The sequence below is a fragment of the Ictidomys tridecemlineatus genome, chromosome X, assembly GCF_052094955.1.
Source record: "Ictidomys tridecemlineatus isolate mIctTri1 chromosome X, mIctTri1.hap1, whole genome shotgun sequence".
NCBI classification, from domain to species: domain Eukaryota; kingdom Metazoa; phylum Chordata; class Mammalia; order Rodentia; family Sciuridae; genus Ictidomys; species Ictidomys tridecemlineatus.
In genome coordinates, this window is record NC_135493.1 from 5,559,354 (window position 1) to 5,583,897 (window position 24,544).

The 24,544-nt window shown below is 40.9% G+C and overlaps 1 protein-coding gene across 10 annotated transcripts in view; it reads right to left on the minus strand.

Annotated features, from left to right (window-relative positions):
- Positions 1-19,728: 19,728 nt before the first annotated feature.
- Aff2 (ALF transcription elongation factor 2) overlaps positions 19,729-24,544 on the minus strand; it is a 478,853-nt gene continuing 474,037 nt past the window's right edge. For all 10 annotated transcript variants that reach the window (XM_005325137.4, XM_040286575.2, XM_005325134.4 and 7 more), the window contains one exon: positions 19,729-24,220. In XM_005325137.4, the coding sequence (XP_005325194.2) occupies positions 24,099-24,220 (122 nt within the window). In that variant the 3' untranslated portion in view covers positions 19,729-24,098. The remainder of the gene's footprint in view (positions 24,221-24,544) is intronic.

Below are 24,544 nucleotides of genomic sequence, written 5' to 3' on the forward strand. Positions count from 1 at the left end.
AGAACTCAGAATTTGCCAAGCCATAAATTACAGTCCTTGAAAGTTACGAAGGAAATATAGCCACATGGCCAGAGGTGGTAGGCCAGGACCAGTTTGTGTTGGGAACAGGTCTAAGAAACTACTTCCTGGTGTCCTGGAGAAGGACTGGGCCCTGCCTTCTCTCCTTGGTTACTACGTTTTTTGTCACTGGCCTTTGCCCTGGTGGAAGATGTCCTATTCTCAGGGGGCCCACTTGCTTGTCCTGCATTATGTTAATAGTAGTACTTAGTGAGTATTTCTCCTATAGTATATCCTTTAGATAGTTTCAGTCCTAAGAAATGTTTTCATCATCCCCATTTTACAGGTAAGAAAACTGAGACTCAGAATGATTAAGTGACCTGTTTAGGACAACTTAACTAGCATGCAGCAGAGTGGCAAGTAAAGCCTAGGCCAGTCTCCTCATGGGTTCAGCACACCACACCTGTGCTGTCCTCAGTGCATGTCATTGTTTGTGAGAAATGGATGATCCAAGGTATTGTTTGGGCCCATTCACTCTTGCCTTAGCTTTCATCTTATTTCTTATCCGAATTTCCCCTCTCCAGGTCTTAGGGTGTGCCCTGACAGAGCTGGCCATGGCTAAATGGCACTGACATGTTTGCTTTGAGGCCACCTGGGGAGTTTGAGCAGGGGCCTGTGGCAAGACCTATTATGGGCTTTTGCACCAAGCCTTTCCTGGGCCTGCACTGTCCTTTACTCTCCTCTGTGAGGCTAAATTATTTTTCCCAATGTAGCTCCCATGACACCTCCTCAGTGTCAGGTTACCTGGCTGGCCACTCCCACAGTAAAAGCTCTTCCAACACCGGCAATATTTCCTCATAGCAGCCACCTCAGTGGAAGTTGAGGATTTCTTTGTGTGATTACATGATGATATGGCTTTGTTATGCTCCAATTCAGGACTCCCGAACGACCACCAGAGACCCAAGATGGATGTAAGCAGCAAAGAGGTGTTTATTGCGAGGTAGCTGGGTCCTCTGCACGCACACAGCAACTGGTGACGCTGAGAGGCCCCGAGCCCAGGGTTTGCGGCAGTTTTATATACTCTTTGGGGAAGGCAGGGACTTCACATACATCATAGCATCTCTTAGCAAATCATCACACACCGCGGGAAAATCAAATAAAAACTCTAAAACATGATTAGCACATTCACTGGCGGGAACAAGTTGGGTAGGGGTGATTGGTTACTACAAGAGGGGGATTCCTTTGAACTGACTGGTTTAGGCCACGAGGGGAGTACATGCTAAACTACATGGTTTCCCAATATGTTATCAACCACCATAAACTACTGGGAGGGTCATCTGGCATCCCAGGTATTTCCCTGTCTCATGCTGACTGGTGGCTGCTAGGGGGTTGCTATGGGTCCCCACTTAGCCTGACTGAGTCAGGGACACCTGGGGCAGCAGACCTCTCCTGTTATTTGTAGATAAACAACTTAGCAGGGTGGGAATGTGCCTAGGAGTGCTCTGTGGGTCTTTCCAAGGACAAAGGTCATGTCCCTTCCTTGGACAGCTTTGCTCTGAGGTAGAGGCTGGTTTTTCAGGTGTCCCTCCTACTAAACCATAAGCTCCATGAGGGAAGGGGGGTTTATACTCCACGAGCTCTCGGACCATTACCCTATGGACATAATGACCACTAACTGAATGCTAAATGAGTAGAGGTGTATTGATTTGCTAGGGCTATCATAAAGAAGAAGTCTAGACTGGGTGGCTTAAACAGTAGAAAATGATTGTGTCACAGTTCTGGAGGCCAAAAGTCCAAGATCATTCTAGGTAATGTTGGTTCCTCCTGAGGGCTTTCAGGGAGGGATCTGTTCCAGGCCTCTCTTCTTGGCTTGTATGTAGATGGCCACCTTCATGTTCACATGGACTTCTCCCTATATATGAATAGCTCTCCAAATGTCCCCCTTTTTATAAGGACACTGATCATGTTTGATTACGACCTATCCTAAGAATACCATTTTAACTTGATTACTTCTGGAGTGATCCTATCTCTAGGTAAGGCATATTCTGAGGTACTGGAGGATAGTACTCTGACATATGATTCCTTTTGGTGGTGGGGGTATGCGTGTGTCACAATTCAACCTGTGCCTAGAGGCGTCTGACCTGAGGGCAGAAATTCATCAGATTCCTCCAGGGCAAGCATTTAATTTTCAGTGCAGAGCTAAGGAGGATATTGTGAATGGGGTGGTTGTCCTCATTTCCGTCTCAGAAGTTTTGTCGCTGATATACAGAAATGCCTTAGATTTATGCGTGTTGATTTTATATCCTGCCACTTTGCTGAATTCATTTATTAGCTCTAGTAGTTTTTTTGTAGACCCTTTTGTGTCTTCTAGGTATAGGATCATATCCACAAATAGTGATAATTTAAGTTCTTCTTTTCCTATCTTAATGCCTTTAATTTCTTTCGTCTGTCTAATTGCTCTGGCCAGTGTTTCGAGAACTATGTTGAACAGAAGTGGTGAGAGAGGGCATCCCTGTCTCGTACCAGATCTTAGAGGGAATGCCTTCAATTTTTCTCCATTCAGAATGATGCTAGCCTGAGTCTTAGCATAGATTGCTTTTACAATGTTGAGGTAGGTTCCTGTTATCCCTAGTTTTTCTAATGTTTTGAACATAAAGGGATGCTGTACTTTGTCGAATGCTTTTTCTGAGTCTATCGAGATGATCATATGGTTCTTATCTTTAAGTCTATTGATGTGGTGAATAACATTTATTGATTTCCGTATATTGAACCAGCCTTGCATCCCAGGGATGAATCCTACTTGATCATGGTGCACGATCTTTTTGATGTTTTTGTATACAATTTGCCAGAATTTTATTGAGGATTTTTGCATCTAAATTCATTAGGGATATTGGTCTGTAGTTTTCTTTCTTTGAGGTGTCTTTGTCTGGTTTCGGAATCAGGGTGATGGTGGCCTCATAGAATGAAGTTGGAAGTTCTCCCTCTTTTTCTATCTCCTGAAATAGATTATGGAGTATTGGTATTAGTTCTTCTTTAAAGTTCTTGTAAAACTCTGCTGTATATCCATCCAGTCCTGGGCTTCCTTGATATCAAATCAGAGACTCTGCGCCTGATAGAAGAAAAAGTTGGCTCCGATCTACATACTGTGGGGTCGGGCTCCAAATTCCTTAATAGGACACCCATAGCACAAGAGTTAATAACAAGAATCAACAAATGGGACTTACTTAAACTAAAAAGTTTTTTCTCAGCAAGAGAAACAATAAGAGAGGTAAATAGGGAGCCTACATCATGGGAACAAATTTTTACTCCTCACACTTCAGATAGAGCCCTAATATCCAGAGTATACAAAGAACTTAAAAAATTAAACAATAAGATAACAAATAACCCAATCAACAAATGGGCCAAAGACCTGAACAGACACTTCTCAGAGGAGGACATACAATCAATCAACAAGTACATGAAAAAATGCTCGCCATCTCTAGCAGTCAGAGAAATGCAAATCAAAACCACCCTAAGATACCATCTCACTCCAGTAAGATGGGCAGCCATTCTGAAGTCAAACAACAACAAGTGCTGGCGAGGATGTGGGGAAAAGGGTACACTTGTACATTGCTGGTGGGACTGAAAATTGGTGCGACCAATATGGAAAGCAGTATGGAGATTCCTGGGAAAGCTGGGAATGGAACCACCATTTGACCCAGCTATTGCCCTTCTCGGACTATTCCCTGAAGACCTTAAAAGAGCGTATTATAGGGATACTGCTACATCGATGTTCATAGCAGCACAATTCACAATAGCTAGACTGTGGAACCAACCTAGATGCCCTTCAATAGATGAATGGTTAAAAAAAATGTGGCATTTATACACAATGGAGTACTACGCAGCACAAAATCATGGAATCTGCAGGGAAATGGATGGCATTAGAGCAGATTATGCTAAGTGAAGCCAGCCAATCCCTAAAAAACAAATGCCAAATGTCTTCTTTGATATAAGGAGAGTAACTAAGAACAGAGCAGGGAGGAAGAGCAAGAGGAAAAGATTAACATTAAACAGAGTCATGAGGTGGGAGGGAAAGGGAGAGAAAAGGGAAATTGCATGGAAATGGAAGGAGACCCTCATTGTTATACAAAATTACATATAAGAGGTTGTGAGGGGAATGGGAAAATAAACAAGGAGAGAAATGAATTACAGTAGATGGGGTAGAGAGGGAAGATGGGAGGGGAGGGGAGGGGGGATAGTAGGGGATAGGAAAGGCAGCAGAATACAACAGTTACTAATAGGGCATTATGTAAAAATGTGGATGTGTAACCAATGTGATTCTGCAATCTTTGTAATGTTTTGAATAACCAATAAAAAAAAAAGAGCTAAGGAGGATGGGAGGTCCACTCCAACTTGCTCTTACCACTCTGCATATTCAAGTCCAGTTATTGTGTTCCTGGGATGATTAGAGTTGAGCTGCTAGCACTTTTTCCAATGGCTTCAGGGGGGGTCTCCTGCAGCCAGTGAGGAGGGCTGGACTGGCCCAAAGGTCTGGAGCAGCAATGGTCCAGTCCTCTGCTAGTAGAGTGAGAACACCATAGCCAGCCAAGGAAAAGGCACACTTGAGTGGCCCTGAGAAAAGGCCTACTTTCCTTTCCCTTCCCACTTGCTCAATCCTCTCTCCTGCTACTTCAAATGTTTTGTCCTCAGCTCCTCCCACCTACACCACCCCCCCACCCCCAACCCCCACCCCCAGCCCCCACCCCCAGGCTAGGCAGGCAGAGAGAGGCTGGGCTGAGCCTGGAAAGATTCCTCAAAAGCAACAGGGAGGGACAGGAAGGAAATAGTACTAGTCTATATACAGCTCAAGGAGTGAAAGTAGGCAGAGACTGGAGAGAGAGAATCAGAGGAACAAGGCTTGGCCCCTTGGAGAGTCTTATGCTGTCTGGGGATCAGGGCCCAGGCCTTCTGGGAGGCTCTAAGAAGAGGGGACATGGAAGGGAAGTTGCCCCTGGCAGGACCTCAGGAAATGAAACCTCAAATCATCTTGGGGCAGCTATAGCTGTAGCAAGAAGGAAAGAGCTGTTGGTCTGTACCCCACTTGTCAGGACACAGGGGTCCCTGGGCATGTGGAAGATGCTGGGAGACAGCATCACATCTACATTCTGCCATCCCTGGAGGATAAGGGAGGCAAACAGTAGGAAGATGTTCTTTTGGCTTCCTTGTTGTTTCTTCTCTTTGAGCTTCAGCTAAAGCATTTTGTTTGTGTGTGTGTGTGTGTGTGTGTGTGTGTGTGTATGTGATTTTTGCTGGCAAGTTCCTAGGGCAGATACTCCCCCATCAGTACATCATGAGCACCGAGGTGCTTATTTTCAAATTAATGGTTTGAAACAAAACATGAGCATTGTTATTGAACTGGGGACTGATAGGTGGCAAAAATACACTGCCTAATAACTAAGTGCAAACTTTGCATTGACAGTCATAAGAGTTCAAAATAATAATAATTTGCATTTCCATAGCACCTTTCATCTGCCTAATGAGCTTACCACAATGAATTCATTAATTTATCATGCTCCCCTAAGCAGATCAGGGAGCAAAAGACTGTGTTGCAAGCAGGACCATAATTCAAGGGACTCTAGGCCCACAAATTCAAGGACATGGGGGAGGAGACTTCTCCATGAAGTAGGAGTCTTCCAATACCTAAAAGGCAAAAGCTATGAAGATATCTATATCAGTCCCCAATATCCCTGCCTGTCCCATAGTATACATGTCCTATATAAGCCCCCTTGCATGTAGGCAAATCCTGTGAATAGGATGAATGTCACTTATGTCATATTATATAGCAGAGATGAAGGGATTTTTCAAAAGTATTTAAGGCTCTTAATCAGTTTGATCTGAGTTCATCCAAAGACGTTATTCTTGGTGGGTGGACCTGACCTAATCAGGTGAGTGCTTTGAAATCTGATCTAGGCAGACTTCCCCTCCTATTGAACTAAGAGCAGCAAGATAACATGAGTTCTAATGCTGTATGGAAAAGAATTCTGTCAACATCCTGAAGGATCTTGGATGAGGACACTGAGATACAGGTAAAATTGTAGCTCTGGCTGATTCTTTGAAGCTTTGTGAGACCATGAACAAAGGATGCAGCTAACTAGTGCCCAGGCCCCTGACCCATGCAAACTGTGGGATAATAAGTGCATATGCTGTTTTTTTCTTTCTTTTTTTTGTGTGTGTATATATAATGAGTATTGAACCCAGAGACAGTTAACCACTGAACCACATTCCCAGCCCTTTTTTAAATTTTTTATTTTGAGATAGGGTCTCATTAAGTTGCTGAGGCTGGCCTTGAACTTGCAATCCTCCTGGCTCTGAAGTTGCTGGTATTACAGGTATGCACCACCACACTGACTTGTGTGTGCTGTTTCAACACAATGAGTGTGTGACATTTTTTTTACCCAATAACAGAAAATATATGTGACGCCTTACACAGACCTCATGGATTTTGTGTTTTTTGTTCTGAGCTGCCTCCGGATAAAGATTACAACCTAAGAATGCACTGGCACATCTTAACTCATAAAGGGGTACAATTTGCACTTGATAGTTGATTAGTAAAAATTTTTATTTTGTGGATGACTATTTCTGTTGGTAACAGATTTCACAGGGATTTTAAGGACATTTAAGGATCTAAGGGTACCTATTAGTCTCAATATTAGCTCCTAAAACCAAATGTCTAATTGAAAAGCTAGCCTCTATCTCAGAGCAAAGCCTGTCCAAGGAAGGGACATGACCTTTGTCCTTGGAAAGACCCACAGAGCACTCCTAGGCACATTCCCACCCTGCTAAGTTGTTTATCTACAAATAACAGGAGAGGTCTGCTGCCCCAGGTGTCCCTGACTCAGTCAGGCTAAGTGGGGACCCATAGCAACCCCCTAGCAGCCACCAGTCAGCATGAGACAGGGAAATACCTTGGATGCCAGATGACCCTCCCAGTAGTTTATGGTGGTCGATAACATGTTGGGAAACCATGTAGTTCAGCACGTACACCCGTCTTGGCTTAAACCAATCAGTTCAAACGAATCCCCCTCTTGTAGTAACCAATCACCCCTACCCAACTTGTTCCCAACAGTAAATGTGCTAATCATGTTTTAGAGTTGTTATTTGATTTTCCCACAGTGTATGATGATTTGCTATGATGTATGTGAAGTCCCTGCCCTCTCCAAAGAATGTAAAAAATGCTGCAAACCCTGAGCTCGGGGCCTCTCAGCATCTCCTGTTGCTGTGTGTGCATGCGGAGGACCGAGCTAGCTCGCAATAAACACCTCTTTGCTGCTTACATCGATCTTGGGTCTCTGGTGGTCTTTGGGGGTCCCAAATCGAGCATAACATAATGGCATTTTAAATACCTGTGATCACCTACCAAAAGATAGGCTGTGGGCAGCTAGGAACAGTGGTGCATGCCTGTAATCCCAGTGGCTCAGGACACTGAAACAGAAGGATCATGAATTCAAAGCTAGACTCAGCAATTTACTAAGGTCCTGAGCAACTTAGTGAAAGCCTGTCTCTAAACAAAAAATAAAAAGACTGGGGATGTTTCTCAGTAGTTAAGCACCCTTGTGTTCAATCCCCAGTACCAAAAAAAAAAAAAAGGTAGGCTATGAGCACTAATGCCAGATACTGGAAGAGTATAGGGTGCAGCTCTAGCTGGAGGAGCTTTGGCAGAAAAGTTGATTCTTAACTGTGACTGCAGAAAAAAATTACTTGGGGGACTTTTCAAACTGTTCCTATAGGAGGGTTGAAGGTGAGAGAGTAGTGCCCAACTCAACTAGATAAGAATTTCTAGGTTGTGTTCCAGGCATTAGTAAGACTTTATACTCAGCCAAGTTTGAGGTGTCCTGTGTCAGAGTGTGGAGATGAGCTGGGCCATATGTCCAGAGCAATGGCAGAAGCCATCTGTGCAGCTGGTTGAAGTTTAAGGGCTGGGAGGCAGCTGGGAGAGCAGGAGCTTCACATGAGCACTGTAAGTGTTTGGGGGATGTCTTAAAGGAGCTGGTTCTTTCCCAGTGAGATCTTTGTTTTAAAATGTGCTTGGTGGCTATGACTTGCTCAGTGAGTCTGAGCCATGACTTGGTCAGTTTAGGGGATGTCCAGGGTACTTGGGGAATTCTAGGAAGAGACCTCTGTCAGTTGTCAGTGAGTTTTGAGGGATCTGGAGTCTGATCAGGGAAAAGATGGCAGTGACACATAAGAGCCTTTATTTGGGTGACACATTTACAGGCGTGAATATGTAGGAGTGTTGAGGGAAGTTCTTTATGGGATGAGGCCTTTCAGAGGAAAGGACATAGATGGCACCACCAGGAAGTGGGGGAGAGCCAAGGAACTTCTTGGGGATGCAGCACTCAGCAGCATGATGGGGAATCTTTGGGTGAGATATCTCTGAAGGGCAGCATGACACGAAGTCTTTATAGCCCCAAGATTTGTCTTATCTATGTGTAGCAGATGTTGGACACAGTTTCCTGGGTCATGCAAAGAAGGCAGGTTATAAATGGTTAAAATCTGTTGATTTGGGCAATACTTAAAACAATTAGATATATAAAATTTTCAGTCTTATGCCAGAGAGCTTTTGAGTTGAGCTAACCAGTTCTAGTCTGCTGGAAAGAACCACATAAGGGCCAATACACAGAGGCTGGATAACCCAGGTATTTAACCCAGACTGGGTCACAGGAGGCTTTACCACTTCTGCTTATTAGTGTTCTGTCCTACAAGTGCTTCATCACATGATGAGAAGCTTTCTTCCTGTGCCCTAGGTCATTATTGGTTCCTCAGATTTGGGAATTCTGGAAGAATGTCAGAAGGCCACCATCATCTTCTGCTAAAGTCCATCTAAGCCTAAAAGAATGTGCATTTCCCCTCACATCTCTGGCCAGCTGCAGGGACTTTCTTATTTGGGAAATAAGAATATGTTCAAATGAATTGTGATTCAAGCAAACTGGAAAATTCCTGGGTTGTTACAAAAGCATGAATGGAAATCCCTTCCCTGGAGAAAAATAGTCTGTGCTTCTAGTCCCACAGGATGTTTTCCCTAGAGTGCCAGAGGCACCATTATGTTCTTCCACCTTAGGAAGGTGGGTGGGATAAATGAGCAATTGGGCTCTTTCTCTGAGAAGCTTGGAATAGTAGCTCTTCATTCTGGTGTCATGTGAGAATCAACAAGGGAGATTTAAAAGATACTGATGTCAGGGACCTCCAACCCAGACCTCTGGAATCACAATCTCTGGGATGAGGCTGCTATTTGCATTTTAACCATTCCAGGCATTTCCTCAGGATGGGGAGTCACAGATTTAGAAAGACAGGAATTGAAAACCATTTCCTGCCTTCTGAACTCACTCACTAGGTTTTGTGACTGTCAATCCCAACAGATTCCCCCCCCCCACACACACACACACAATCATAACCTGCACAACTGCAAGGGGCCTTGACAATATGTCAATTTCAAACCACTATACCTGAAACTCACTGGAAAAATCTTTCTTACCAAATTATACAAAACCTTTTTATATCAGATAAAATTTTACTATTTTATTTCCTTTTCTAAAAAAGGGGGAGAGAAGATAAAATTTTCCACTTAAGCCAAAAATGTGTTTCCTAGAGAAACTCACAAAGTTGAATTTGTTACATTTCCATTACTGTGACTGATACGCCTGATAAGAACAACTTAAAGGAGAAAAAACTTACTTTGGCTCATGGTTTCAAAGGTTCAGTCCACAGTTGGCTGACTTCATTGCTCTGGGCTTGAGGTGAGGCAGAATATCAAGATGGAAGGTCATGGTGGAGGAAAGCTACTCAGCTCATGGTGGCTGGGAAGCAGAGAGAGAGGAAAGATAAGCAGGAAGGACAAAATATAGATCCCAAGGCATGACCCCAGTGACCAGTTTTTTCAAGCTACACCTGACCTTCTTATATTTATCACCTAGTACAGTAGTTGTTTCAAATTATTAATCCATGAAATGAATTAATCCACTGATGAGGTTAAAGATCTCACAAAACTAATTTCACCTCTGAACATGCCTGAATTATCTCACACAAGAGCTTTTGGGGGCACCTAATATCCAAATCATAGCAGTAAATATGTTCTCCCTCTTACACATGCAATCTTCTGAGTTATGCTGTGCTACAGCCTACCCACTCATGGCATATGCTGTGCTCCACTTGGAACCTCAGAGTTGCCTACACTACTCTTGCAACCTCAGAGGATAAAGACAGGTGGCTGTGATAATGACAGTGGGTCAGAGAAAAGGTTTGGAAAAAAAAATTCCTCAGAGTTGCCAAGAAAGAACATAGGATGAGAAACACCAATCTATGTGAAGTCTTTCTCTTCTGTGGATATCAGCTTCATTTCATAGAAGAAAGTGGGGCACAGAAAGGTTAAGTGTCTTACTTGCTGCAGCAGCCCTGAAACTGGGGCTGAACCTGTCTCCAAAGCAATTAATATTCAGACTCTACCCATCCACAGCCTGACAATCACTAAAGCCAGAGTAACCAGCCAGGAAGTTGGCACCATTTCTTTGGTTTGCTGCTTGCAAGCATAAGAGGCCCCACTTCACTGTGCCCTGATCTCAGTCTTCACAGAACATTCCTTTTTTGAAAGGCTGATCAAATGCATGCTTTTCCTTGAGAAACCTCTGGAAGAACTGAAGACATTACTTCCTGAGGGCTCAGGATCCTTTTTTACTTTTGTTTCTAAAACAAAAATAAAATATGCTATAGAATCAGAGCATTATTAATAGAGAAAAGCAGTAGAACGTAGTAGAAAAGATCAAGTTCTTTCAGATAACACTAGGTACAAATCCTGCCTCTGTGGCCTTCAGCAAGCTATCTAACCTCATATTGTCTCCATGTTGTCATCTATGCAACAGAGATATATTAGTAGGTACTTCATAGGACCATTAAGAGGATTACTGCATTAATACACAAGAAAGTGCCAGAAAAGTGCCTAGCTCGTCGTGTACTTACTACTATCCATAAGTGCCATATAAACTGATCAATTTCAAAACACCAGCACTATAATTTTTAAAAATGTCATTCTGCATATTTCTCCCAGTTCTTCTCCGCATGCATGCCATCATAATTTATAGCATCTATTTTTTTTGAGAGAAGTAGAAAATAACTTAGATGCTTGAAAACAATTTTATATGACCCATTTAGCACTATTTGTAAAGGTAAAATTTCTAAGCTGATTCCAAGCTGCAAGAGCTTGAGTTAAGTGTAAAAGACTGGGCATTATAAAGCTTCTAGATTACAAGGCCTGGGCTAAAAAGTAAAAGACAATTGTTACAATTGTAAAAGTCTATTATTACAATTCCTCTGCTACCCCCGGAACCTGTAATCTCTGTAAGTTGTTAGGACAATGCGGGAACTGCCCAGTAAATATCTCCATTGATTCCCTGGTTGTTTAATAGCTAAGGGCTCCAAGTAGCATGGCACGTAAGCATCTAGGCTCCAAAACCAATCAGTTTAAATGTGTACCCCGCTTAGAAATGACCAATCACCCCTGCCCTGATTGTTCCCGCCAATGAATGTACTAATCCTGTCTCAGAGTTGTTGTTCAATTTTCCCGCGCCTCATGATGATTTGTTCTGATGTATGCAAAGCCCCCCGCCCTCTCCAAAAAGTGTACTTAAGCTCTGCTTGACCTCTGCTCTGGGCTCTGGGCTGCTCTCCCTTCTTGAGAGAGCACAGAGCCCCAGCACGCTGGAATGGATCCCCAATAAATCCCCCTCTGCAATTGCATGAAGTAAGTCTCTTGTGTGGTCTCTCCCTCCAACGTTCCGCCAGACCTCTTTTACATATTTACTCAGATCAAATATTTCTTCATTATTTCCCAAGAATTTCATCCTTACAGATATTGTGGGCTTCAAATTTGGGGAAAGAAGTGGAATCCTTAGGGTAATGTTATGACTATCAGTTTTTGACCACATTGAGCTATATTAGTTTGGAATACGATGTGATCATGATTCTACAGCATCAAAACATCTGGCCAGGCCAAATATAGTTTATTTGTTCACAAGAAATTTAACCAAGTTGATTGTGAATATTTTGTACTGTATGGTCTTAGCACCCGAGCTCCTTACTTCACAGAGCCAAATACTTCATTCCATATAAAAGAAATTTCAAGATATCTGAAACCTGCTCTTTCTCCAGAAAATGTTGAACATTTTGAAGGTAATAGTTTTAAAATATGTGGCACATGTTCCTGTCTTAGTAAACAGAGTCTACTTAAAATGATCTTTCCCTGATGACTTTAAGTCATTACTGTGACCTGAAATCACTGCTTATGCTGCCCTCCCAGGCTAGTGGCTACATGTCCTTGTATCAAATGGCCACTGTCAGCAGAACCTTTATATTTTTAGGATAGTAATGATCATTTCCTCTGTTTCCTCTCACCAACAACTACAGTTATGACCTTATACTTTCCAAGTTTTTTTTGTTCTATGTACTAGAAATTCAGATGATAATTTTCCAGTTTTCTCTTAAATGGGCTTAAATGATGGTCTGAGAGTCTGTCTCTCTTACAAAATGAATTGGTTTTGTGAGTTATTTTCTTTATAGTCCTCAGTTTTCAAGTTATTGAGGTAAGTAGATATGGTGGCTATGTATATGTTATAATATAAAAGAGATGATAACAAGGTACTTATTGCTGAGAAAATCTGTAAGCAGAATAATCTACATGTCTAAAATGAGGTTTTCATAAAAGTTTTATTTTGCATTTTTAAATAATTCAATGCATTGGCAGTATAGTTGATGCCTCTATGAGAGAAACCAAATGCACTAGCTCAGCCAATATAATTTTTACAGAGACATCTTTTTGGGAAACAATAAAACCACATTAAAATGTTTGCACACAGAATTACTGTACTGAGAACAAACCACCAACAAAATGCTTGTGTGCCACACATTTGAAATGCAAAGCCACACTGGCAGATACAGTTTTATACATATAAAGCATATGAAACCAATTTTTAAAAACCAGAAAACATTTCATTAATTGATTGATATTAGAATGAGTAGTCAGGCTTATAGGGAACATCAGAACTGACTGAAATTCTGACTACATAAGCATGCTTATTAACAGTAATAGGTTGGGCATAAGGGCACACACCTGTAATTCTACCAGCTCAGGAGATTGTGGCAGGAGGATTACGGAGTTCAAAGCCAGCCTCAGCAACAGTGAGGCACTAAGCAACTCAGTGAGACTCTGTCTCTAAATAAAATACAAAATAAAAAAAAGAAAAAGAAAAGAAACAAACAAAAAAAGAACAGTGATAATTGGTGTATATGCAATAAGCATGGACATCACAGATCTGCACTCATGAAGTGGTTCTAAAGACTGATTAGATTATGGCAAAGCCAAGGGGGTAATTTTCTAATGATAATTGCATTTTAATGGCCACTTGAGTTGCCACCCTGTGGAAGAGTCTTTCCCTGGGGGGTAGGACCTTGGGAGTTTTCTTAGGAGTCTGACTAGGCTGATCCTGATGATGCTCTTCTACTCATTTGAAGCAGGGCCAGGCCATGCATGGGCCCCAGGAATTTGTGTGACAGTTGAAAGCAAGCCTATTCCAACTCTGAGGGTTTCATTCAGCTCATATTGCTGTAGCCAAGGTGGCCTCCATCTTCCCTCCATGATTCTTGATCTATGGTTTTATTTGGAAACAGTTCAATTTGAACAGAGCTTACTCTCTTACAAAGGCTGAGGTAATCCATTTGATTGAGTCATGATAATATGATATGAGATTCTAAAAAGAAGAAAGTTTTTATTTCAAATTGCTCTCTTCATGTAGTAACCTAGCCATGGTCTCCTAAAACTGTGTAATTGAAAGAGTAAAAGCTGGAAAGCTTGAATGTAAAAGATCAGGTATTATTAAGTTCCTCTGTTACACCCAGAACCTGGAATTCCTGAGATAGTTAAGACAACGCCCTACTGGCCATTTAGCCTAGGGCCCTGTGCAGTTTGTCACAGGGCCCGAACCAATCATTTGAATGTGTAACCCGCTTAGGAATGACCAATCACCCCCGCCTGACCTGTTCCCGCCAATGAATGTGCTAATCACGTCTCAGAGTTGTTGTTCAATTTTCCCCGGGCCTCATGATGATTTGTTCTGATGTATGCAAAGCACCCCCTCCCCCACCCTCCCCCAAAAGTGTACTTAAGCTCTGCTTGACCTCTGCTCTGGGCTCTGGGCTGCTCTCCCTTCCTGAGTGAGCACGGAGCCCCAGCACGCTGGAATGGATCCCCAATAAATCCCCTTTTGCCAATTGCATGGAGTAAGTCTTTTGTGTGGTCTCTCCCTCCGATGCTCCACCGGGCCCCTTTTACATAATGATGTTTTTTCAGGAGCAGAAAGCTAAAATCACACGAAGGACAACAAGCAGACACATGGCATGCACACATGTGCACGCACGCACGCGCACGCACACACACACACAAATAATGTGTTCTTTTGCATTACGACTTGCCACAGTGGTCCAATGCTACGGTGTTGACGAGCTACTGCCCCCTGTGCACACACACATAAAGCATACCTTGACGAATTCCCATTTGTATCCCAGTTTCAATGAATATTTTCCATCACACTTAAATATATAAAATTTCTGTTTAAAACACGAATGAAAATCAGTTTTTCTAAGGACAAGAAAAGATCAATAATGTCCAATTCATTCTATTATCCTTCCTATCACCATACCCCTCCCCTCCCTTCACTCCCCTCTGTCTAATCCAAAGTTACTCTATTCTTCCCTATCCCCCTCTTTTATATTGTGTGTTAGCATCTACATATCAGACAAAACATTTGGCCTTTGGTTCTTTGAGATTGGCTTATTTTGCTTAGCATGATAATGAAGCCAGATTTAAAGTTAGGTAGTCAGTGTAGTTGGGTAAATCGGGTCTAATACCCAGTGAAATCTAAAATGGAGGCCATGCTGGGAATGACTCAGGGAAAACACAGGACAACTCATGGAATGTTAATGAAGTCCAGGAAAATGCCCAAGGTCAGAGCCCATCCCAAAGAAGTGTTAATGAACAGCCCCCAGCAAACTTGAAGGTGCTGACTCAGAAGCCCTTCCTGACCAGATTACTTCTTTGGCCCACCTGTGCCCCACCCCTTGGGCCTTCCCACCTACATTCCATCACTGAAAGAGACTATAAAATGGAAAGACAACCACACTTCCAAGGATTCCATCTCTTGCCTCCCCTTCTTCCTCCCGGAGAAGTCTTCTCTGCTGTCCTTTAATAAACTTCTAATTTCTACTCTGACCTTGCCTCGGCGTGTGCTTTTCTGGTGTTATTCTTCAACATTGGGGAAGCAACAGTCAACAGTGGTATCAATACTCTCCAGCTCTATCCATTTACCAGCAAATGCCATAATTTCATTCTTCTTTAAGCCTGAGGAATATCCCATTGTGTATATATACCATTCATGTGTTGAAGGGCATGTAGGTTGGTTCCATAGTTTAGCTATTGTGATTTGTGCTGCTATAAACAGCTGTGTCCCTGTAGTATGTTATTCTTAAGTCCTTTGGGTATAGACTGAGGAGTGGAATAGGTGGATCAAATGGTGGTTTCATTCCCAATTTTCCAAGAAATCTCCATACCGCTTTCCATATTGGCTGCACCAATTTGCAGTTCTACCAGCAATGTATGAGGGTACCTTTCCCCCCACATTCTCACCAACACTTATTGTTGTTTGTATTCATAATAGCTGCCATTCTGACTGGAGTGAGATGAAATCTTAGTGTAGTTTTGATTTGCATTTCTGTAATTGCTAGAGATGGTGACCATTTTTCACATATTTGTTGATAAATTGTATTTCTTCTGTGAAGTGTCTGTTCAGTTTCTTAGTCCATTTACTGATTGGGTTATTTGTTTTTGGTGGTGAGTTTATGTGCATATATGATTACATAACCATTGTGATTCTACATTGTGTACAACCAGAAGAATGAGGAGTTAAACTCCATTTATGTATGATGTGTTAAAAGGCATTGTACTGTAATATATAATTAGAACAAATAAAAAATAAAAAAGGGAATGGTGATCATCCACCTGGGTACTAGGAGTGGTGATGGTGGACAAGCACTGGTGACTGGGGCAGAGTGCAGGCCAACAGCCTAGTAATGGATGGTGCACATTCTGGCTCTTAGCCCAATACAGAAATCTCTTTGAACCTGTGCTAGCTTCCTCTTTATGGAAAATAACTTCATAGAGGCAGTAAATAACCTGTGGTAGCAGAAATAGACATACCTTTAAGCTTGAAAAATAATTTAGAAATACAGGAGCTGTGTATCTATATCAATCTTTGGATTTTTTTTAAATCAGCACTTTTATAATGAATGTTAGTAAAGGATTTGATCATAAAAAAAGAAAAGTTTATAGAGTCACATCTTTATTTACAACATGTTGGGATTATCTTTCTTATTCTTATATACAGGCTAATGTTGATGTTAAGAAATACTTCAAATAAGCACACAACATGTGAATGTGCTTCTTAGAGAGCAAGTACACATACACACACACACACACACACACACACACACACTATAGACAAGGCAGAAGACACTTCTTTCAATTATTAGGAGTAATTTAATCATCTCAGTCAAGTTACTTACTAGAAAAACAGGTGGAATCATTTGTTAAACTGCATTAGGTCTCAGAGGATATTATAAAAGTGCCACTCTGCAAAAAATTACCTCTCTCCTTCTTACTACTGTCACTGTGGGAAGTGGAGACACCCAATGAAGATGGAATGTTCTTTGGAAAACCACCACTGTTTGCCTAGAGTGCATTTCTATTCTATAGCCTTGTCAAATGCAGATCTACCAATGACTCCAGAGTCATCCAGAGAGGTGGGAATGAAGGGAGGGAATAAGGGAGAAAGGGAGGAAGAGAGAGTGAGATATCATTGTAATAAAAATATTTCTTCAGTCATAACAATAAACCACCCCTTTAAAAAAAGAGAGAGAGAAAAAGAGGTAGGGGAAAAGATGATGAACATAAACTATTTTTACTGTAGTGCTTCAGGAAATATGTTGAACAAAGATTTGTTCATATTCATAGTGGTTTATAGCATCATCTGAAGATGGTAGCCATTTCCAGGCTTCCAACTACACTTCATTGAAAAAATCCTGTTACAAGCACTCCTTTGTCTGCCTGCAACTACTCCACTTGCTCCAAAATTATGTATCGAAGGTCAAAACACTGCTCCACAAAGTTTAACAATTGGACAAATGAATTCAACAGATTAATATTTATACTGCTGTGCAAAATGCACTTATTAGATCATTATGTTTTATAATACAGCATGCTTTTTCAGGTGGCATGTTTAAATCAGGACACATCTATTTTTATTAATTTATTTTTAAAAGCACAAACAAGTATAATTCAGAAGCACATATTTAATTTACTCATTCATTTAGAGAAAAAGATAACAGGAAAGCAAAAACCAGAGTGAGAGCAAAAGAGAGGAAAAACAAGGGAGAAAAACCATAGCTACGCCACCACCACAAAAGACACCAGTCTGTTTTGGGGGGGACCCTAATAATATGTCACCTGTCTAATGAAATGTACAAAGGGGAAAATTTTAGGTATCTTCTAATCCCAAGTGCCATTTCTGAGCATGGTATCTCTATAAGGCTTATTTGTGACATATTAATTTTATCAGAGACAACACTACATCAACCAATCTTCAGAAGCACTACTGTAATGAAAACAAGGAATAAAAACAATTTGTAAAATTGAGTGAGTGTGGCAGATTTATCTCAGACATTTCTCTTTCTAAAATATTCAGAGAGTAGAATCATCCAGGAAGAAAACTATTTGACAAATTGTCTTGGGACAGAATCAATTTCATTTGTGATATCTGTTGGTGAATATGGTTGATTAGCAAGTATGGTTTTGCAATAGGGGATGTGCTGGATGATGTTAAGCACATTTCTAGTTCTTTGTAGCCATGAAAACTGGCCCATTGCCTGGGGGGACTCTGAGTTCCTGTGTAAATGTAATGTCAATTAAAACAGACCCAGATGTTACCATTCTTCAGTTAGGACAAATATCATAGGAATACATACCAGGAAGGTGCAAACCCCTCCAACTTTGCCCACATGCTAGCCACAAAGAGAAGCAAAAGACGGGAAGGCCAAGAAGGAAGAGAAAGACATGGATCTCCTCCAGGATTAACATTTGATATGAATGCAGACCCGAGAACAACGTGGAAATGTTTAAAGGAATGTAGGATTTTAGAGTAAATTCTTTAACCTTCCCAGACACAAACCACTTATTAACTGCAGAAGATGTATAGGCCCAGGACAATGATTATTTGAGATTTTGTATTCTACTTGCAAGCAGATTCATGATGAGGAGGTCTATTGAACAAAGAGACTGTGTATGTTTGGGGGTGGGTATTTAATGAATGTTTCATTCACTTAGAAAAAATTACTGTAGACTATGCCTTCTTGTTAATGACTTTAGTCTTCTTCACACTGGGTAAAAAAGAGAATTGTTTTGGTTGGGATGACCAATTCCAAATATTAGTCATGTAATTGATACCTGAGACATTCTTGTCTGAATTCAGAGCCAGAACAGTAAGTAGATACTTTTAACTAGAAACAAATGTTCACAAAAATTTAGATTCTTAAGAACTAAAGTAAAAGCCTTATGAAGAAAAATATGGAGATGGGAGCATTATAATAAGAGTTTTCATATTACAAGGAAAATACACAGCATATTGGGGATTGTGCTATTCTCCACACAGGCCCCATACCTACTTTATCCAAATATATTTTAAAGTTAGAAATACTAGCTGGAAGTCAGTAAAATAAAATTGATAATGTTGATAATAATAATAATAATAATACAAACACTCATTTATCCTTTAAAAAACAAATCATGAGAGTTTTCTAAGTGCTTATCTCACTTCCATTTTATTTATGGTAGGTGGAGATTAAGCACTCAGTAGTAGATCCAAGCTGGCTTGTCCAGGCTCACAAGGGAATGGTGTACAACATGTCCCAACCCTGTGTTCAGTGATTTCAAATTTGGTAGCTTAACATCTGTGATGGTGGGAGAATTTACATCATGGGAACTGGCAAATGCTAATAATCAGGTGCTTTGTATTCTCAGAAAGCCAATAGCTAAGCATTTTACCAGCACACCACTGGATGCATGCCAGGCTGACCAAAGGACTGAGCAATGTGCCATCAACTCATTATCTTGGGGTTTTTCCAATTTTGCTCCCTATCTAGAGGCGCATTCTCCCCCAGTTTTACAAGCCCTATAGAAGCACAGAAGGGCATGAACATCTGGGGTACATTTGGCTACACATTGTTACCATGTTGCACTCTATTGGTGAAGACACTTTTATTTTGTAGCCACACAAATGATGCAAGTAAAAAACCAAATATGTACAGCATCTGAAATTTTCTCCAGATTGGCTTCCTGCTATGGAGATTGAAGAACAATGAGGCCCCCAGTAGGAACAAGGTATCCTCAGTTGAAAACATCCACTGGGGAATTCTTCGGGAGGTTTCCCACAGCTTCTGTGCATGCTGCTGCTCACCAGGGATTGCTGGTAAGCAGGTGGCCAGGGAATGCTGCAGCAGTGTCCTGCCGAGGCCTACTAGCAGGCTTCCTTTACTTCCCCCTTCTCTCTTCAAAGTCTGATACGAATCAAAGAGCCAACAAAATTGAGGTCACTGGCAAAAGAGTTTGAAATTTTGAATGATTTTTATTAAACACCATTAGTCTACACTGCACAGTTAATGAAACAGCAAAGCTCCAATCTCAGAAGAACGATGATTGATCATGGATCTCAAAAGCAGTTCGGTGTCCCCTAAGCCAATGTGAGCACTATGAATGATCCTTTAACATTTTATGTCAGAAGCGGGAAGGGGCATGAACTGCGGTCTGGCCTCCAGGGGAGTCCCCACCCTCCACCCCCCACCCACACCCCCCCTCCGCCCTCCCCACAATGCAATTTTCTTTTTGTTACAGAGAAAAATGTGATGCTCTTGGTAAAGAGGGCTTCGAGATTTGTGAGGAGGAGAATGGAAAGGGAATTAATACTTTTTCTTTTGCCGGAAATATCAGATGGTAGGATTAATGTCTGAGACCAGCCTAGCTGAGTAGTCTCCTGCCAGGGTAAATGCTGATTATCAATACACAGATGCCATTTCTGTTGTTGGAGTTTGCTAACACCAAAGAGAAAATGAATCAGAGTTTAATTATGAGAATAAGGCTGTGCGATTGGAAATGAGAAACAACAACAACAACAACGATAACGACGACAACAAAGAATTTAGTCTGCCAGTCGTGTAACAGAACACCAACAACTGGCTCAATACTTTTTTCCCCACAAAACTGAATTTGGGGGCACTGAATCGACCCATTCTTTTGATATTGTGTAGCTATCTCATCTTGCCACACACTTTTCTCAATGGGGATAGTGATGCTTCTCTAAGCAAGCAGTTCATTGCTTTACTGAGTAGTCCTACCCAGTGACCAATTTGGTTTTCCCACCCGCCAACTCATGCAGGTGAATTTTATCATGTTTGTTGAGAAGAATATGAGGGCTTCACCCTCACAACTCAATCGAGTCTGCCTTCAAAAATGCTTTCCAACTTTAAACTCCAACTTCAACCTCTGGGATGCAAATTTGCATAAAACAAAATCCTTTTTAGATAGCTTTGGGAAAGATACTATAGGACAGTGTCTTTCCAATGCAGACCAAATCCAATGCATTTAGCCATGTAATGTCCAAAGGAAAATCCATCCATTTGGAAACTCAACACAACATTTTAGCCAATGGTTTCTTTTTTGTAACTTCATCATTGACTGAAGATTTGGATCTTTTTACTACGTTACAGGGGAAGAAAAGGCATCCCAACCTCAAGTCTTTTAAAAGTAGCAATGGCTAATCTGCTTTTCCAATTATGTCATCCCAATGTAAAACTACTAGTATTTTCCCAATGAGATTATTCAGTAATTAACAGTCTATAGGCTGGCTAACAACATGCTTACAGCTAAATTCTACCCCAAGGACCACACTAGTAAACTCTTCAAATTAATCCTACCTACCAAACTCAGACAGTAATATGACAAAACCACTAAAAAATCCAAAGCTAATTAAAAATCCAAAGCCAAGCCAACATCATAACAGAAACCTTTCAGACTCTCTGTGGTTGGAGCTTGGGTGACCAATGAAGGCATTATGGTGGCCCTACCTGGATCACTTTGTAGGGCTGAGTTTTTTCCTTAAACTTGCTCAGGGGAGCTGCCCGTTGTTCTGCCCATCCCCTACCTCCACATGCTTATTTATATGTGTTCTCATCATGCCTCCATCAAGGTCTAGAGGCATGATCTCTCACTGTCATTCATATGTCTCATATCCTTCCCCCAAACTGGTATGCTGAAGAGATCCACTTGACAAAATCTCAGTAGCTGCACACCCACAACATACATCACCATTTACAATGTGATGAACAGAGTGCCTAGAAAACAGCAACAATCCTTAATCATGAAACTAAAAGATGTCTCATCTCCACGGACGGGAAGGCAATTTATCCTCCATATTTAATTGGTTTCTGAGTGCATTACAATGGGTCTACTAAATAATCAGGTGGTGATCCAGAGCTCAACTGTCAGATTTGATAATGGTGCTGCTGACTTGGCACGCACTTTACACTCAGCCACCAGAGATGACAGAGAATCCTCTTGCCTCCCTGTTGTGTGTAAGTAGATATAACAAGTCATTGAAACTAGAGCTACAAGTCTTTTATCCATGAGGCAATGTGCTCATTTCCCTGGGAAACTGCCCCTACAATTCTAGTCTAGTTTCTGGAGATTGAATTTCAAGAAGAATTTACTCCTAAATCCATGATGGTATAGGATCATGGTCTAGGTTAAACTTACAAGTCAAGATGGTGGGATTCATTATAAAGTAATAACCAGGCACTCTACCTGGTAGGCCACAGAAAACCAAGAATTTGAGTCACTGCAAAGTCATCAGCTTAATTTTTATATGTGACACCCACCTTGGGTGTTAAGTCTTTCATATTATCAATTTCCTCATTTAAGAGGCTCAGAAAAGATTCTTTCAGGTTTCATTTGTGTGTGTGTGTGTGTAAGTATGTGTGTGCACGCACATGTGTAAATGCTGTTGTTGAGACTATAAACGTAATGCTCAACCACATTGGGAGCATAAAAAGTGTGGGTTTCAGCTGCTGGGATGCTCCCATCAGCCACATTAACAACATGGCTTTAGCCATTGGAATACAACTTCCACAACCTTATTATACAACAAAGGGCCTTGAACTCAAAGATAACCAGAACAGAGCTCAGGTCTGCCTCTTGTGCAACTGAGGATATATCTAACCTTGACAATGAGAGTGCAGAGTGATCACCTGCTGTTCTTATCACAGACCTGCATGACTTGCTTTAAAAATCATACAAGTTTGAATCTTTCATATGCATATCTATTATTTATCTGGACATAACTCAGTGAACAGAATTCAATAGCTCAGCAGATTAAAGGCTACAAGGAATATATGCCAGCAGGTAATTACAAGTAACTAATGCATGGATAGTATTTACTACAAGTGGGGGATTCTTCTGGTGAGCTAGGACACCAAAGATGATATTTACATTGTGATATTTAGGGACATAAGATGAATATAGAGGACCATAAGGAGGAGAAATAGTCATAACTGATGGGAAAATGTCTCCAAATTAAGTAATCTTGTCCCAATTTTCAGGGCTCTTTCAAAGTACCCTAGGATGAAGCACTACCCCAAGGCTCATTTTAAAGTTAGCTACTACTTACAGAATTTGGAGTTTTCTTTGGAATTTTCATGGAAGTAATTCATACTAATATAAACTTTAATAAAATCAGTGATTGTATTTCATTCAAAACCTAATAGGTCCCTCCCCGCCAAAATAGGAAAAGTAAAGGGAAAAAAGATAAAAGAAAAAGTAAAAGAAAGAAACCCTGTAAGATAGAAAATGTGGATAATAACTGGAGAAGTACAGATTCTAAAACCATAGGAAGAAAATTGTATATTATTCCTTCTAGCTAGTGAAAATTTGTTTCCATATATAGAGCAAAATACAATTTAAAAATCCTGCCAGTTATGGATCTGCCTACCAACTGCAAACGAGGTGTGAATTCCTTATTGGATATTTCCCAGACCTCTCTTATCTCTCAACTTTAAGACTGAAGTGAGCATTATGGCTACTAAAGTGTGCATCCATCAAAATGGTCCTCAAAAGGAGAACCTATGCACAAAGAGAGTCTCAGGTGAGGATTTAAGCTTCAAATCATGGAGTTCAAAAATATTTATGCCAGCTGATGCCTTAAAGTTGTCAAAATAAATGTCACCCTTCCTCATCACTAAAATCTAAACAATATAGGGAATAAGGAATGGGATGTGAAAAAAAAACAGTCATTGAGTTGTGGCATAGCATTGTTTCAAGAGTGTCATTGCTATGCTCTTTAATTTTCCTGATTTTTTGAATTTATAATGTTGCTCCAATATCTAACCAGTGGGTTTTGACAAAGAAAATTCTCTCCTAAAGATTGAGTTTGTGGGAACCACACAAGTTTAACAATGGATTCTGAAGTATATTCTTTTCTGAAATTAAGAGCAGAGTTTGGGGGATAGCTGTTGCTGAGAATCTTTGCAGGTCCCTTGTGTCTAAGTTTTCATATACATGTGAGACCACTTGTTTCATTTCTCAGGAACCTGTCATCATCACACATGCTTCCCATTTTTTTTTTTTTGCTTTGGGTAATGTGGACTTAAAACAATATTGTAGGTATTATCATTCCATAAAGCACAAAAAGATGGTGGGATCTGAGAAATGTGTTTCGAATACTGAAAAAGAATAAAACATATACTGCCCTCAAGTTGTAGTGTCCACTTACAATGAATTCAGTTTTTTCACAGGTATCAAAAGAAGCATAAAAACAAACATAACCAAAGAGAACTTTTCCCAAATGAGTGGAGTTCCACCAGTGACCATCGGTGTGCTGGTAGAGGTAGAGTGATGGGTGGTGACGCTACAGAGAGGAGAGAACCCACTACAACAAATGGGCATCGATGCGCAGCCAACATAGTCCCTGGCGAACGTAGCGGACGAGATTGGTCATGCTGCTGTGCTGGGTCAGAGGCCCCATCAACGTGTCCAGATCACCGAAGAATTCTGCAAATCAGAGTAGTCCTTGATCAGAAGTTTAAATAATATCAATGTGCACCAGGTTGAGAAGCTGCCCTTATGTAACACCAAAATCAAGTGGACATTGGAAAATGTATCCATTTGTTCAACCACCCAGGCAGTTATTCATTCAACCAAAATTTACAGAGTGCCTCCAAGGGAACCAAAGTTCCATGTGTATATCAAGAACTATTATTTTAATATTTATTAAGCTCCCAAAACTTTATAACACAAATAATGTTAGTGTTGTCACCAGTAATAAAAGACAAAATTAATTAAAATATGTTACTGAATTCACTATGTGTCTTCTCA